Source organism: Alligator sinensis, unplaced genomic scaffold, assembly GCF_000455745.1.
Source record: "Alligator sinensis unplaced genomic scaffold, ASM45574v1 scaffold366_1, whole genome shotgun sequence".
Classification (NCBI taxonomy): Eukaryota; Metazoa; Chordata; order Crocodylia; family Alligatoridae; genus Alligator; species Alligator sinensis.
In genome coordinates, this window is record NW_005841851.1 from 5,485,176 (window position 1) to 5,498,442 (window position 13,267).

Sequence of the window (13,267 nt, forward strand, 5' to 3'; positions counted from 1 at the left end):
GTAACAGGACACCTGAAGTCCTAAAGAAGTGTAGCTGAGGTTTCCATGTCTCTAAACTGGCTGGTGTTTTCTTTTTTTTCTTTTCCCTCCTCCCCCTTTCCCTTCTTCCAGTCCCAGTTTAATTTGCTGAACAGCAGCATGGATCAGAGCATCGGGAGCCGAGCAGCCTCCACCAGCCCTTACAACTCTGAGCACACCTCCAATGTCCCAACGCATTCTCCCTACTCGCAGCCCAGCTCCACCTTCGACGCCATGTCCCCAGCTCCCGTCATCCCCTCCAACACTGACTACCCTGGTCCCCACCACTTTGAGGTGACTTTCCAGCAATCCAGCACGGCCAAGTCAGCCACTTGGACAGTAAGTTGCATGTATTCTTGCCTTCTGTAGAGAGGTGCATGTAAGCCATTGGCGAATGTTTGCAAGGATCCTGCGGGGAACCCTTGAATGTCTTGAGATTGCTTTGCAGAGGAGTGTACAACGCCTGTTTCTGTGCTGCAGCCAGTGCCCTGTCGTGGGCAGTCACATTCTGCTGACCCCAGGAGCACAGTACACTTGAGGTCTGTAGAGGCAATGAATGTAATTCCATCGAGATGAGCCAAATTTGGGAAAATCTGGGTATTTTTCAGAGATTTTTTTTACCAGATACAGCAATGACAGGTTATTTTCATAGATATGATTTCTTGCAATGCGTTATTATTAAATGGGTGATTCTTTCTTTAGGAGCCCTGACAATAATTTAACTTCTGTCAGAAGCATTTCACCCAGCAACATAACACAGCAAGAAGGAACGTAGCCTCCCAAGAGCTGATAGATACCACATATCTATGAGCCCTTTTTGCTCAACCCCCCAAAGCTCAGGTATTCAGTTCAAGACACAGCTCTTGCTGAGTGCCAGGAAGCCAATAAAAGAGTCGTTTAAACAGAGTAAGGGACATGGAAATTATTCAGAGAAGTGGGGGACTGCTTTTCTTATAATAAGATATGTCCTAAATTCATATTAGAGGGGTTTTTATTTTGCCTAAGAGTAGTCCCTGATGAAAAAGGGGTTATATTTATTTACTGATTTCGTAGAATCAAAGCTCTTTCTCTTAAGACCCTCTGTCCCGGATGTTTGTTTGGAAATTAAATATTCATCGGCATCCCTCTAGCAATGTCCTAACAGAAATGCCCCATTGAGAAGCACATGGGAGGCAGATGACAGGCAGCTCTCATTTCTCTGGGGACAAGCCGAGAGGGCACAAACAGCAAGAAGAGACAACCGGCATAATAAAGGAGCCACAGGGTTCCCTAGGAGCTATGATTTGACATTATCCATGGCAGCCCAGGAGCGATGGATCGGCCTGAGGCGCGATAATGACTTTTATGTTTGGATGCGGATGTGTTTAATTGCCATGACAGCCCTTTCAGCAGTGGACAAAGAGCACCCGTGGATGCTTTGTGTGTGAGGTACCTTCAGAAACCCACACAGGGGCAGCTCCTCTGGCCACTAGTGCAGGCTGGAGTCGGGGGTCCACACCTTGCACTGCCTAGCAAGGGCCTGGCAGGGATGTGGTTAAGAGGCGATAGCTAACAGCTCCCACCTTGCTGTTTGTTTTGTAATTCTAGACAGCCCAGAGAGGAGACTAGCAGGGGTTATCTCCTCCCTGCCCTGCCAGGTGAGCTGATGAGGTCCCGCGAGTCTGCTGAGCACTGTGCTGGAGCAAGGAGCCTTGGCTCCTGCTCTCTGGGACATGGCTAGCCTTCAGCACATATCCACTGCCCCTAAAAGCTCTCCCATGGCAGTCAGATTCCAAAACACCGGGATGTGGGAGTCAGCCAAGGATAATGGGTCATTGGCCATTAATGTGAAGTAAAGCAAAGTCAGCTGAGCTGAGTGAGCTGAAGATGCAGCCTTTGGCAACTGTTTTAAAACAACCAGAAAGCTTCTCTAACAAGCCAGAAAAATAGATCTGATTTTAAACAGATCATAAGTCAATCAACCAATCAGGCATTGTAGGTTAGCCTCATCAGTGTTCCTGCGGAGGAACAGGGACCGCAGTTCTGGGCAATGAGCATGTGTAGGGGAGGGTGGCAGGGGACATCTCTGTCCCTCTGAGATATTGGTTAAGAATGCAGTTCATCTCTTCATCAGGTCTGTGAATTAACCAAAGTCGTTGAGGGCAAGAAACAGCCCAAGTCCATTTTTCTTCCCTAGGAGGTAAAATGTAATTGGTTAAATGTAAAGGTCAACAGGGATTACACAGGTGACCAAGTTCCTCAGGCAAAGGGATATTAAGGATAGCATAAGCCCTCAGATAGCAAGACAGGTGGATTGGTCCAGAAAATGAAATTTTCTGCTGCAGCCTTGGTACAAATCTGAAAATGGATTTGTGGAGGAAGGTACTGGGTTCCTCAAGGAGGACAAGAGAAGGCAAATGGAAAACAAACTTATGCTGCTATGAAGGGTCTTGTCTCTGAGACGCCACTGTCATAGCATCTGACAAAGTAGGCTGTCACTTACAAAAACTCATGCCTCTCTGAACCAGTTAGTCACTTAGGTGCCATCTGGCCCTGCCTTCTCTCTGTCTCCTTTGGGAACCATGCGAGTTAAGGGGAGAATTTTGCTATTAAAATGTGATGTTATTAGCTCTAAAAAACAAATGCTAGAATCCTGCTGCCTTGTGCTGTTAGGGCGCAGGTCAGATATGTGAGGCAGGGGTGGAGTAAGGGGGTTCTGTAGCCAGTTTGGCTGGTGTCTGCCCACCTAGGTCGCAAGCTAAAAACATTGGTCACTTAATTAAGAGTCAGAGGTGCAGGCACAGGCTGTGACAGCCAAGTGGATTCATGAGGGGGGGATCAGGTGTCATCAGGGAAGGCCTTTCTGGACTTTGGCAATAAGTGTTCACATGCACTGGACTGTGAACAGGACCTATTCAATCCATAGGAAGCCAAGGGAAATCTTCTACATGTGTCCCCACTGATCATAGCTGAATAAGCCATCAAGAGGGTGCTCTTCTTCTTTGCTTAGGTGTGCACTGTTCATGTGTTTTGGAATATGCTTCATGTTAAATGGAAAGGAGACACTGCTCCCGAGAGTGATGTCATTCTTGCCACAAGAGGTTGCCCTGATTAAGGGTGCAGAAACAGAGCAACAAACCTATGGAGCGTCTCCCCTGCAGCATGCAGCCACTGACTGGCTCATGCCCCTCCCTCTGGGCCAGACTTTTACAGGCATGAGCTGTGCTGTGTCTCAGGCTATTGGAAGGACTTTCTGAGACTGCAGATTCAGGCCTTGCCAGCTTTATTGAAAGCACGTGCATTGCATGGGCATTCACACTGCCCTGCCTTTATTCCTAAGTCTGCCAACTAGCACTGGGCTCATGAGAGAGCTGAGAGGGATTCTTTTGCCTGGGGGATGAAGAAGAGGGGAACTTGGTTCCTCTTCTTCCCGGAGTCCTGGTCAGAAGCCTGGGATCTTCCTAGGGCTTGGCACGAACGTGGGACAGATAGAGGAACTCAGGATATTAGTATCATACATAAGTGGAACCTGCTTGCTTTATTTCAGAGTCAGTGAAACTCCATTCACAGTGTGTGAGGCTGGTGCAAAACTTCATACCATGCTGACCGCAGCTCTGGTGCTTGCACCATTCTTATGCTGGGAGAAGAGATGGTTGGTGATGGGGAAGGTGACAAACAGGAGGCGTCAGCTTTCATGTTTGAGTCCTGGATTAGGATGATTAGGATCTCCCTTTGCACATTTGAATGCCCAAATTGGTTTCTGCACTGGGCAGGAGCATTTTAACCCCTTCAGCCTCCAAGAAGTTTGAAGCACTTTGCTACCATAGTATGAGGAATTAATAAGGGAAGTGGTGCAGTCTGACTCTAGTGCTATGGACTAACTGTGAATCAACCCCAAATAAGTCCACTGAAATCCATACAGTTATCCCTCCTTGGGTGGGTGGAGATGTTTAAGTATAAAATGTGACTGATGATTGAGAATGGTTTAAGAGTGCTTTATTAGATGGCTGAGCCCCATAATTTCATGATCAAAAGACAACTTTGATTAAGAGAGGAGGTGAAGGTATATATACGGTTGTATATCCATACATCAACAACTGAAATGTAGGAAGGCTGACAACAATGAGATAGTGAGAAATTATAGACAACTGATAAGGCAACTAAAGTTATCAGTGACAAATCTATAGTTGGGGTGGTCAAGGACAACAAGAAGAAACATGCTGCTACAAAGGGGTATGTCCCAAGCTGAAGGGGGCTGGTAGAATTATCTGCTGTAATGGAGAAAGGCCATCGGATATTTCTGTTTTATGTTTGGAACGGAGCAGGATGGTGTGTCCATCTCCTGCAGTGTAAAAGCTATTAGATGCTTTCATCAGTTGCTGGAAAGAGCTAGTACCTGATAGATAGTTTTTAATTGGCAAGACTAGTCATTTGCAACCAAAGTATTAAATGAATCAGCCAGTGACCTCCCTGTACCATTCATGCTGATTTTTTTTTTTTTTTTTTATAAATCTTGGAGTATAGGGGAAGTCTCTTGGGGCCAGAAAGAAGAAACCTACAGGCTGGATAGCCTAATATCCACCTTAGGCAAAAATTATGGGAAAACCGCTCTGGGAGGTGGCATAATAGACGTAGATGGAAGTGACAGTTTTTGCTTGATCTGGCCCCTGAAAGCACTCTACAGCCACAACCAAACACCAGTGCGCTGTTGCAGAACCCTTTAAAAGGGCCCGATCCTGTGACAGTCCGAACCGTCATCGCATGAGGGTTCAGATGAAGATGCTCCAAAATGGAGCATCTTCATTAATGTCTTTCTGCGTACACTGGGAGCAGCTCAGCCCTGCTCATGGTACTGTCTTCAGAATGGGAGGGAGGGAGGGAAGAGAGCAGAGGGAGTTTGATCTGGGTTTTTTTCAGCTGGCACTGGAGGCTGAGATGGGTAGATTGGACCCTCCCCAAGATGAGAGGGCTCCAATCAACCCACCTGACCCTCCGGCGCTGACTGAAAAACCCCCAAATCAGACTCCCTCTTCTCCCTTCCCCACCTCCCATTCTGAAGACAGAGCTGGGTCTGGGAGAGGGGAGGAGTTGGGCTAGGGGAGAGTGGCTGCAGACTCACAGCTGCTCCAAATTGCAGCTGATTCCCCCAACCCGTGTGACCTGACAGTGAATGTCTGTTGGGTCTGGGGGACTGCTGTAACTCATAGTGCTTCCTGAAAAGCATTATGAGTTACAGTGTGGAGCTGCACTTCTGTCTGCACCTAATAACTACACCTGTGAAGTTGTACAGGAAATAGATATTGTCAAACAACTTGATATTGGTTCTGGATGAAATCACAAGATTGGTCGATATAATATATTTAGTCTTCTGTTGAGCGCCACGTGGTGTACTGATAAAATAATTACCTTTGTACAAATCAGTGCGGCATGTATTGGAATGGAATAAAAATGGGCTAGCAGATGAACTTCACAAGGAGTTGTAGACGAGGAATCAACATTCAGTGGAATTTTTCTAGTGCATCTCCACAGGGATCTGTTCTTTACTCTGTGCTATTTAATATTTAGATGATCTGGAAGAAAATGTAAAATAATTGCTAGTAAAATCTGCACGTGACACAAACAGGTAAATGCTGGAAGGGAGTGTACCACTGACATTTGCTACTGGATGAGCTGTACTCTTTTGAGCATTGTGCAGATAATACAGCTGAATGCGAGGTGGGACATATGGGAGCAAAGAAAGTCTGTCAGATTTAGAAGTTGAAAGGAACTGATGGATGAAGATGCTGGAGTTATGATAGTGAACAGGGTGAGGAGGAGCTCCCTGTGTGTTGCTGTAGCTAAGGTAGCACTGGGATATAAGCTTGAGACCGTCACGTAGGAGTAGCAATGTGGCATTACCACTAGCTGTGGCATTTCTGAGACCGTTACTGTATTCAGTTCCTGTGAACACATTTAAAAAATCAACGGTGACAACTGAGAAAGGGTTAGGAGACTGGTTCAAGGTTTGAAAAACCAGCCTGATTGTGACAGCAAAAGAGGCTCCATCTCCTTAACTTTATCCAAGGCATGTTAAGAAGTAACCTGATCAGAGCCTAGAAGTACATGCATGGGGAGATGATTTCTGCTAGTAGATGGGTCTTTGACCCAGTAGTCAAAGGTATAATGGGATCCAGTGCTTAGAAGCCAAAACCAGGCAAATTCAGACTAGGGATAAAGTGTAACAATTTGTCTAGGAAGGTGCTGAGCTCTCCAGCAGTCAAAGCATTACAGTTATTACCAGATACGTCTTTCTTGAGAGATGCTGTCCTCCAGCAAAACTTACAGACTCAGTGCAGCAATGACTGGGTTGCTAGCAGGGAGTCAGGCTAGGTGATCATAATTGGTCCCTCCCGGCCTGGAAACCATGAATTTCCGAGTACGTGAAAGGCCGTGCTGGAGATGGGAGTTAGGGCTTCTGCTGCCTCTTACAGGCTCAAGGTGGTCAGAAGGTATTTCTAGAAGGCTTTCCTATGAGGATCCCACGTGGCAATGTGGCGTATGCACATGGGTCAGAATTCCTGGTCCCTACCCAGTGCTCTGACCCCTAGACCAAACCAGCCTGTCTGCCTTTTGAGTTATCTGACTTTTGAAATAAACTTATTGTTGCACTTTATACAAAACCTCTGAAAGATTCCCCTCCCCGCTTCTTTAAATGATCTCTTTATCAGCAGAGGCTTCAAGGTCCGGCAGACATTGAAAATGAGATTTGCTCTGTGCTGTGGAAGCCCCCTCTGGTGGCTTGCTGTTGTGGGGCTGGGCCTGCCGAGGTACAAGACAGGGCATGCAGGAAGCCTGCCTGCTTCTTGGAAGCTGTCAGGACTCTCCATTTCCCAGAGTTGCCAGTACACGCCTGAGCGTGGAGCCGATCTCAACTGTTTTCTCGCATTCAGCCCCCTCGCCACGCCGACCAGCTGGTAACTGATAGATAATTAGTATTTTTCTCAAGTACAGTCTCAGGCTGGCTGCTGCTTCCCTCCCCTCTAAAAACGTACTTGCCGAAGCCAGCAGAACCGTTAATAGGGTCTTTGGCTTCCTGTGGCCCGGCTGCAAAAGTGCCCTGGGGATTGTGCCCCCCTCCTCCTCCTGAGCAGGACTTGTCTCTGCAAGCCTCGCTCAACTGGAGCAGACGATGAGTCCATCCAGATCAGTGGCAAAACAGAAAAGACCACGGGTCCCTCCCATCTGACACCCTGGGCTGGACCTGGGTAGTATTGTACATGAGTGCTCCAGTTGGTCATCACATGTAAAGTATGCAAAAGTGCTGGGCAATGGACAGGATGAGCCTGTGGTCCCTATCTCCCTTGTGAATCCAGTGCATCATGGTTATTGCTTTGGAGGAGGACCAGTCCTTATTGTATCTCTTCGCCAAGCAGCTGAAAAGGCAGACAGGTGGGTGAAAAATCAGGGATATTCTGGGATGCCAGAAGCAGGAAGCCTAATTGAAGGTTTGTTAGAGACTTTCCATTAGATTCTTCAGAGCAAGGTTCAGGCTCCAGGAGTCCCGAACACAACGGAGTTGAGGGGGAATTACCAGGGCCCGTGGAATTCTCTGAGATGTTCCAACATGACTGCGGCATCGGTTACCTGATCTCAAGAGCTTCTGGAATGCAGGGTTGGAGGTAGCACCTTTGACTGGCAGCTGGGCGGTCTCTCTGTGATCCTGGCAGAGGTGCTGTAGGAGCTATGGGGGAAACCAGGCTGCTGCAGGAGAGGGACAGCAATTGTGTTGGCCACTTTGTTTCCTGATTCTGCAAGACATCTGCTAGAGGCTGTAAGAGAATAACAGGTGGCTGATGTCATTCTAGGGGCAGTCACAGGCCTGGGGTGCCCTGCTCGGTGCAGCCAGCAAAGCCCAGCTGAAAATGTAAGGACTGATCCTCAGCAGGGGCAAGTCATCATGACCCCATCCAAATCTTGCCACCCCACAGCAGGTGCAATTCACTCCTCTGTGAAGTCCTGAGTGGAGCCCAGCTCATTTCTGCCCACTGCACGCGGGGGCTGTATTACACCTTTGGAAACACCAGGCAGACTCGCACCCCCTCGCACTACCACGTGCAACAGCTGTCAGCAGGGAGCAAGGAAAGCTTTGGGGAAGGAAGGGCTTTTTTTACAACTGTATGTGTGCAGTTCAAGGCACACTCCAGTGTGCACATGTAGGTGTGTGGGCCATGCCTGCATGCAGGCTTCGATGTGTGCAGCTGGATGAACATCTCCCCCTGATGGCCTTTCCTGACAGACTGTACAAAGTGGCTCTGAGGCTGGGGTGGAAGAGGCTACCCTGCCCCCTCTATGTGCCATGAACAGAAGAACTGGCCTCTCCTATGGTAGCTTGACTTTCTGCAAGTTCTACCTACTGAAGCAAAGCCCTTTAGGATCTTATTTATTCAATGCTGTCTTTACCAGAGAGATTCAGCCCTGGTTGTGATGGCTAAGCTGGGCCATCTCATAAACCTGCATCAATGCTCTCAGTGAGAACCTGAGGCTGAAGTCATGAGTGAAAAATTCAGTCAGATCCTAGTAGTGCAGGACTGAGCCCCTCTCTGTTTGCATGGCAGCCCACAGCCAAGCACTCTCTCTCTGACAGTCCTGCATACGCACACATGCTGCCGGGTTCTTAAACAGCAGAGATGCTGAGGGACACCTGCTCCCAGCTGAGGTTTAGAGTCCCCTGGGGAGACAGAGTAACACAAAGATATAGGAGGGCAGTTGGAAATGGCAGAAGGGCAGGGAGGGAATTCCAGCACCAGTAACAACAAGGAGCAGAGGCAAAAAGGCCAGCAAGGTATTCAAGGGAAGAGGAAGGCAAGAGGGCTGCAATGATGATGCTACGCTTCTATTCGAATGTTGTCCATGTTTGAGATTTGGGCTGGTGGTTACCAGTAGCAAAGAGCTGGGATGCATCGGGATTGTTTGCATGCTGAACATGGAGGGTGAATGTTGATGAAACCACATTTATGTTTCCCCTGGGCACCCATCTCCGGCCCTGTGCTTTGCAACCTGCCTTGGGAAGGTTGTGGAGCACTTGCCGAGGGTAGGACTAGGCCTCCTGCAGCACAATGGCCCAAATACAGTGCTCAGGAGGAGCCACTCCACGTTGCTATCAGTAGTGCAACCCTGACCTAAGAAAGCCCTCCTCTGGTTCCTAACATGCCACAGGTCCAAGCAAAGCGACCCTGAAAAAAGGTTTCTGTTCCCTCTGGAAATGGGACCTTCCAAAGTCTGCCCTTCCCCACCTTGAAATCTTCCTGAATTCCCTTATGGTTCAGAAGTAATATAAATCCCAGGCCTGCATTTAGAAAGTGTACATACAGCATAGGATCCTGGGAGGATCCTTGATGGGCAGGAGTATACAATTTGCCACCTGGATCAGAACATCAGACCACCAAGAGCAAAACTGAGCCCTACCTGGTGCTTCACAGCCAGCCAAACCGAATGAGCCCTCATGCACCCTTTGGATAATCCTCTAACTAGAGAAGGGAGAATTCTCCTGCCTGACCTTTCCATGATGAACACACATCCTGAAGCCTGGGTTCTCATTGTCCTTACCGAGTGCAGAAGCACCAGTCCACCTGAAGCATCTTCTGCAATAGTGAGCTCCTAAACATGTCTGTCATTCATTTACTGACAGCTTTGGTTCCTGACGAATCTTGGGCAAGGGGCACTGAGGAAATCCCCAAGGAACACAAGTCTAGGAATAGCAGTCTAATCTGTCTGCACTGGTCCAGTGTGTGAACAACAAAGACAGACTTCATGAATGACTGGGAAGTGTGGCCATGACTGGAATGGGGAAGTTATGCTTTAAGATGGAAAACCTTCTCACCAAAACACTCCCTCTAGCTTCCAGGTGCTGGCTCGCCCCCCTTAGGCCACATGTACCGCATTTGGAACAGTCTTAAGTGTTTCCATAGTTCTTTGCCCTCAGTAGTTTTTTCATGCACCAATAAGATCTGATCTCAATTCCCAGCTCTGCCACAGGTGCTCTGTGAGATCTTGGGCAGGTCTCTTAATTTCTGTTTAGGGCCTGTAGATATTTCTAGGAGAGGAAGAGTAGGAATGAAGATACGATTCCAAGTCAGGTGCCCTGTGCTTTTTGCACTGCTTTTTATTCAGCAAGACTTTCCAACCACATTTCTTCACCCCAAACCCCTCCCCTGCTCCATTTCCCAACAGCCAGAAGCTGCAAGGTGTTTAGTTTGATGCTTATGTTTTAGTGCTACTTCACTTCAGTGCAGACTTGCAGGCCTTAATCACATGACCAAACTAGCCAGACGCCAAGGGTGCATCAGACTTCCCAGGAAAGATTAAACACAAGCTAAATATTTGTGGCTTGGCCAAGCAGTGAGTAAGAGAGGATGCAATTCTCGGTCAGGGATCTCCAAGGAATGAGTGCAAGGGAAGAAAGGAGAGAGACCATTTAGGGGGAACCAGGGGATAGTTGGGGAAATGGTGTGATTGTAAGTACAAAGGAAATGCAGACAGAAGAACAAGAAGCATCTCTGTTCCTGTGAAATCAGTTGGCTTGTGCGGTCCTGCTGTGGCAGAGCTGGGGGTTGGGTGTTGTTTCAGCCTTTAAGGGTCTTTGGCAAGGCAGCTCCAGTGGAAGCTGCTGGGGGAAACATAGGGCTTCCTGATGGACCCCATGGTTTGGTCTGAGCCCTACATCTTACCCAAGCCTCCTGACTGGCAGGGTGATATGGGGCGATCTCAGCCAGGGGCTCCCTGAGAAGTTCTCAGATCCCTGGGGGCTCTGGGCAGCCCTGCAGTAGTGGCTTAGATGATATACAGCTCAGCACTGCACACAGGGGAGATGAAGGACCTGGAGAGGGTCCACAGGTGGCATTTTAGTGTGAGAATGGTGCGCTCCTCCCTGCGAGTCTGTGCTCTTGGTGCCTTCTTCAAGCATGGAAAGCTGATGAATCTTACTTCACTGGAAGAGCTTCCAGGGCATGAAACCTGGGGCAGCAGGGAAGCTGTATCTCTGCCTAGACACAGCACAAAGGGTTTCAGTCCCCCAATATCACTGCTCTCAGGAGCCAAGCAACTCATTGTGGAGGATAGGAGTTTCTTGCTTTCCCTCATTGTCACTGATCCAGGGTGTGAATTACGGGGGAGCTTGGGGGGTCTGAGCCCCCCCCCATAAGAGACGAGAGCTCCCTGTAAGATTTGGAAATTATAACCTGGGGTGGGGGGGTCTCCGATCAGATTGCTCCTTCCAAATGAACCAGTTTAATTTTTTTTTGCAGGCTCCCCACAAGAGTCAAAGTGTAATTGAAACCCTGCACTGATCTGGTTCTTTTCTGTCCAAGGGATGACCCTAGTTTATGGGGAGAAGGTTAGAAAGGACTGGAGCTTTCCAGTGTTATAGAAAGTCCACAGTGTGTGTGTGTGTGTGTGTGTGTGTGTGTGTGTGTGTGTGTAGTACTTTATATACCTGCCTACTCAGCGTGCATGATGCACTGGGTAAATCCAAATCCTAGCTTCTGCTAAAATGGAAACAAAGTAACTTTGGAAGAATTTCCAGCTCAGTGAAAAGTTATAAAGACTAGTGATTAAAAAATGGTTATTAAAAAAAATTAGAAAGAAAGGCCCCGCAGTCGGCCCGTCTTCCAGGATCTGTCGTAACAGATTCATCCAAGCCGGTTAACGGTATTTGCGGTTTGCAAGATGCTACATGTCTGTGTAAGATGACAGACACATTATTATCACCTCTCCACTGCAATCTGTCCAAACCTGTCCTCGGACCCAGCTCCACAGCTGCGCGCTAGGGAGCACAAGGAAATTAGCAGCCTGAGGCATCACTTTTCTTCTCTCTCTCCCTCTTGCCAGGCTAGTGTCTTTATTGGGATCCATTGACTGCAGTCCGAGACACGTCTTGAGTAGGACTAATGAGGAGACTGGAATGTAGAGGAGGAGGAGGTTGGGGGGTGGGGGGAGAAGAGTGGAAAAAAGTAATTGTTGGGCAAATCATTTCCTTCAAGAAAGAAAGGAGGAGAACTTGGATACAGCCCTCCTGGAGCAGGCAAGTCTAGACACTTCTGTGTCAACAGTTGAAGATAAATAAGATTTTATCAGCTCAGAATCTGTTGGGACACATCCGCCTAGCGGTTCTGCAGCCCAGGGAGAAGTGGGGGAAAGGGGCCGTTCTATGAGATCTTTTCACATGCAAGATTTGGGTTGTGTTTTGTCCAGGACACTGAGGAAAAAAGTTTCTTCCTTCTCTAGTTCCCATCCTACAAGGAGTCAAATAGCCCCTTCCTCAGTGGATCTGGGAATTTGGGTGCTCAGCCCCAAATAGAGCGCAGTAAAAACTGAAACCTAAATTCTGGGTTGTTTTGCATGGACAGCAATCACAGAACTTAGTTGGCTTGCAAGGGGATTAGACTAAGATTTCCATCTTGTTACCCATGAAACTGCTCCTTGCACTTACCCTGTAGCATAGGTGATAAACATCACTCTGGGATCAGGCATTACTGGAAATGGGAAGTCTTTTAATGGGAGCAAATGGAAAACATCACTCTAATGCAGAGGTGTTTTTCTCGGATGGTGTGTAGTGCTGCAGGGTCACAGCTGCCGCTCTGTCCCACTGTAGAAATGGTTGCATTTCAGCAAACAGACCAAGTGGCCTCTGTTCAATGACACAGTTGGATTTTGGGAGGGGTGGAAGGCACCAGCAAAATATACATGGTTAGTTCAGAAATGTGCTGGAGCAGCAAACTGACACTATAGAGAAGAACTCAGAGAGATGCCAGAGGGGGATTAGATTCACATTACTGTCTGAATAAGAAAACGAATCCTCAGGGCTAGGTCTTGATTAGAGCAATTCACCTTGAAGAGGAGTCAGGTTTCCCTGTCCTGGGTGCTGGTCTTTGGCTGATACCCCAGACACCCACTGGGAATAAAGAGCAAGGTCCCAGTCTAACCCGACTACAGCCCACATATACCAGGGACAGCTCCTTTGGAGGAGCGCCAAGGCTTTTTGCATGAGACTGGCTGCAGGACAACAAGAAGCAGTTGTTTCCTATTGTATGTTTAATTGTGACCAAAGTGTGAACAGTTGGTTTTTACAATTAAGGAAAAGCAAAGAATCCTAAGGAAGACAAGAGCCTTGAAAGTGCATGGTAACCCTTGAATTAGAGATGAGTGATTGTCAGAAGTACAAGCAACCAGGGGTAAAATGGCACCATCATCAGTTCATTTTGCTTGACAGGTCCTGGGTTTGTCCTGGTGCTGA

At 48.0% G+C, this 13,267-nt stretch overlaps 1 protein-coding gene across 3 annotated transcripts in view; it reads left to right on the top strand.

Annotated features, from left to right (window-relative positions):
- TP73 (tumor protein p73) overlaps window positions 1-13,267 on the top strand; it is a 74,118-nt gene that overhangs the window by 39,959 nt on the left and 20,892 nt on the right. For all 3 annotated transcript variants that reach the window (XM_025212131.1, XM_025212136.1, XM_025212138.1), the window contains one exon: window positions 112-357. In XM_025212131.1, the coding sequence (XP_025067916.1) occupies window positions 112-357 (246 nt within the window). The remainder of the gene's footprint in view (window positions 1-111; window positions 358-13,267) is intronic.